Source organism: Austrofundulus limnaeus, unplaced genomic scaffold, assembly GCF_001266775.1.
Source record: "Austrofundulus limnaeus strain Quisiro unplaced genomic scaffold, Austrofundulus_limnaeus-1.0 Scaffold1619, whole genome shotgun sequence".
Classification (NCBI taxonomy): domain Eukaryota; kingdom Metazoa; phylum Chordata; class Actinopteri; order Cyprinodontiformes; family Rivulidae; genus Austrofundulus; species Austrofundulus limnaeus.
In genome coordinates this window covers 51877-55428 of record NW_013954021.1, presented here as the reverse complement: position 1 = coordinate 55428, position 3552 = coordinate 51877, and the positions used below count along the sequence as shown (strand labels likewise).

The 3552-nt window shown below is 46.2% G+C and overlaps 1 protein-coding gene across 2 annotated transcripts in view; it reads right to left on the bottom strand.

The window, feature by feature from the left end:
* Positions 1 to 3552, bottom strand: part of xpot (exportin, tRNA (nuclear export receptor for tRNAs)) — a gene marked incomplete in the record, with an annotated part of 15850 nt that overhangs the window by 10580 nt on the left and 1718 nt on the right. Inside the window, 6 exon segments of one of the 2 annotated variants that reach the window (XM_014033083.1) lie at positions 355 to 539; positions 626 to 844; positions 941 to 1010; positions 1140 to 1196; positions 1265 to 1347; positions 1420 to 1568. In XM_014033083.1, the coding sequence (XP_013888537.1) occupies positions 355 to 539; positions 626 to 844; positions 941 to 1010; positions 1140 to 1196; positions 1265 to 1347; positions 1420 to 1479 (674 nt within the window). 2 annotated transcript variants of the gene reach the window in all.

The following is a 3552-nucleotide window of genomic DNA, read 5'->3' as shown; positions in this document are numbered from 1 at the left end:
GTATAATACTACCACCCAACTTTATGGATGATTTTATGGTTTAAATTTTACGATTTATACTTGAATAAATACAATAGTGATCAAATATCTGTTGGTTAGTTAACTCACAACACAAGCTGCAGGATGCATTGATAAATATGTTTATTCAAACTGTAAAATAACTAATATTAGAACCAAAAAAACTAAACTAAAACTAAGCATTAAAAATGTAATAACTAATAAAAACTAGTAAATCCACTGTAAAAACTAATTAAAACTGAATTAAAGTCACAATGAAATCAAACTAAACTCTAATGAAAAATGCTAAACTCTTATAACCTTACTGCTCACTCAGACTCCGCCCCCTGCACTCACCGCTCGTTGGCGATGAGGCTCAGGTCGATCCAGGACACGTAGGCCCCCACCACCTCCAAACACTGACAGGTGAGCTCCGGGTGGGACTGCTGGTACGCGGTCAGGATCTGGAACCAGGACTCCACCAGGCTGGGGATGCACTGCTCCCTCATGTGGTCCTTGATCAGCGTGTTCCTGCGGGTCTCCTGTGGGACACGTCAACAACACGCCATGAAGCAGACTGCATCAAGCCCCGCCCCTCTGCACACCCAGCAGAGCTGCTGCTGCTGACCTCAGGTGTGTGCAGGATGTCTCTGTCCACCACCTCGCCGTCGATGGCCATCAGCGTGCGCAGGTACACGTCCACGCCGTGCGGGTTCAGGCCCACCAGGGACAGGATGTCGAAGAAGAACTTGGGCCACAGAGTCAGGTACTCCATGACGAAGGTGAGGGCGAACACCTGAGCTGCTTTGTTCCTGATGAAGGTCTTCTCTGGCTGCGAGCTCATCAGCTGGAACCAACCAGAACCCACCAGAACCCACCAGAACCCATCAGAACATCAGGCTGAACAGCCTGCAGCTGGTTCTGCTTCAGCAGGTGAACTCACCTGACACTGCAGCCACTTCATCAGCGTCTCTCTGATGAGCTGCTGCTGAGCTGCAGTCAGAGCGCCGTGCCTGCAGCAGCAACAACAACAAGAGGTGAGAAGAAACAACAACGACAACAACAACAACAACAACATCAACAACAGGTGAGACGTCCGGCTGCACTCAGACCAGAGGACAACCCCACCTCCTGCTCCTCACCTGAACTTCACCTGATGCTCCAGCACTTGGAAGCAGAAGAACTTGATGTGGTCATCACTGAAACAGAGAAGCAGTCAGAGAAGCAGGAAACAGGAAGTAGGAAGCAGGAAGCTGAGTATGCTCACCTGTAGATCCTGTTAGCGAGGGCGTTAGCACAAACCTCCCAGGCATCCTGAGACTCCTTCAGCTGCTCGAAGTACGCCAAGGCCTGGAGGACACRGAGAGCAACTTCAGAACCAGAACCAGCAGCTGAAACAGGCCTGAGTCCTGCTGCACTCACCCTCTGCCTGTAGGGGGCGTCAGCGTTGGGGTTCAGCCCCAGCAGCGCCTGCTCATCCATGACTGCACACACCGAGCAGGACTCCAGGGTTAACTGTGATCCAGAACAGGGTCAGGTCTGAGAGCTGTTACCAGACAGGCAGGTCTCATCTGTTCACAGGAAACATCCAGAGTCACTGAAGGTCCAGAACCAGAACAACACACACACACGTACGCACGCGCACGAGTTAAGACAGCCTGGGGCAGGGAGGGAGCTCAGGTACAACACATGAGATGGGGCGGGGTTCAGTGGAGTCGGTGACATTGATGGTGGGTCTCCGTACTAGGACYGACCATAGCYCCCCAGAATCCAGAGTCCATGATGTTATCGTCTCTTGCTCGGTTCACCTGAGTTCAGAGTCTCCTCCTCCTAGGCCTTGGGTTCACAGGCCAGGTCCAACACGGGTGAGGGGGGTGGGAGGGAATCAAGCCCTTGKTGACTTATCATCCTTGGGGAGTTTAGATAAACATGGCAGTCTAGGCCAAACAGCTGAGAGCCAATAGATAAACACAATTGTTTTGGGACAAAGCAGCCTTGAATTTCCTGCTGCTTTTTAATGTCTTTACTGCATCTCTAGYCTGGTAAAAACCTGAGCTGCAATTCTCATCAGAATCACATCCAGTTTGTGACTTATCTACCCCAGCAACTGAGTCTGTGTGCTCCCAGCACGGCAGAATCCATCCACTGTGCCCGACAGCTTCTCAACGGCCCGGACCACTTTCACTTTTCGATAGATCAGGAATGAGCCTCCACTGATCAGCAGAAATCCAGTTATCATAAATCCAAATATATAAATCGTTGAAGGTGTTCTCCTCCCACCTGTTCATTAAAGGTGGTTTTCATGCAGCTGTAAACATYTGGAGAACTCTGAAGGTCCTGATGGACCAAACCAGACTGGTACCAGATCAGTGATCCATCAGTTCTACTGGTAGCATGGTACTATGGGTGGTTACTGACAGGTAACCCTGACCTGTTGCTAGTTACYGACATGTAACTTCACTCAGTGTGGATTAGATGTTTTAAATCTCCAGAGTTTTATGATTTTAAGTTTTATTTTTGTAACAAAGTCCAGTTCAGATAAATTCAGATAAAWGTTTGAAACTAAAACTCTAAATCTGATTTTCCACAAATCAAAGCTTTTTTCTGGTGTTTTTAATAAACTTGGTGCCATGTTGGATCCTCTGACTGCAGGTTTCAGTCAGTCTGACCTCTTTGGTTTTCGCTGAGTCATGTTTGTTGATTTATAAAGAAAACTGGATCCTGGTTCTGATTCTAAATAAAAATAAAAACAATGTGTTTGTTTGTGTTTTAAGTGCTTTAATTGATTCTGTGGTTTATTTGCTCCTTTAACAAGCAGACGTTTAAAACCTGATGTTTGTTTGCTGTGGCAGCCATCTTGAATTGTTTTCTGTGAGTTTAGCTGAAATGTTTGTTCTTCATCAGACCTGAACGTTCACTGATTTTAGAAAACTTAGAGAAGTTAAAACATGGAGTGAGAGAGCTGCTAGGTGGTCCAGTGGGTCAGACCTTTAACTGCCCGACCTGAAGTATCAAAGTTCAGGAGTTCAAATCCCACAAAGTTTCATTTCTTCTCTTCCACTCAGGTAACTGTCTAAACTTAGGTTAGTAAAACCATAACATGAGAGCTGGGAGTTAGTCTGGTGGTGAAGTCACCAGACTTTGGTGCAGGAAGATCAGGAGTTCAAATCCCACCAAGTCTGGTAAGACAATGTGAAATACTTAGTTTACACAATTTTGAAACATTTCTTCTCTTCCACTCAGGTAAATGACTAAACTTAGGTTAGTTAAACCTTAACATGAGAGTTGGGAGTTAGTCTGGTGGTGAAGTCACCAGACTTTGGTGCAGGAAGATGAAGAGTTCAAATCCCACCAAGTCTGGTAACAGATTTGAAACATTTCTTCTCTTCCAGTAAGGTAACTGTCTAAACTTAGATTAGTTAAACCTTACCATGAGAGCTAGGAGTTAGCCTGGTGGTGGAGTCACCAGACTTTGGTGCAGAAGATAAGTAGTTCAAATCCCACCAAGTTTGATAACAGTTTTGTAACATTTCTTCTCTTCCAGTAAGGTAACTG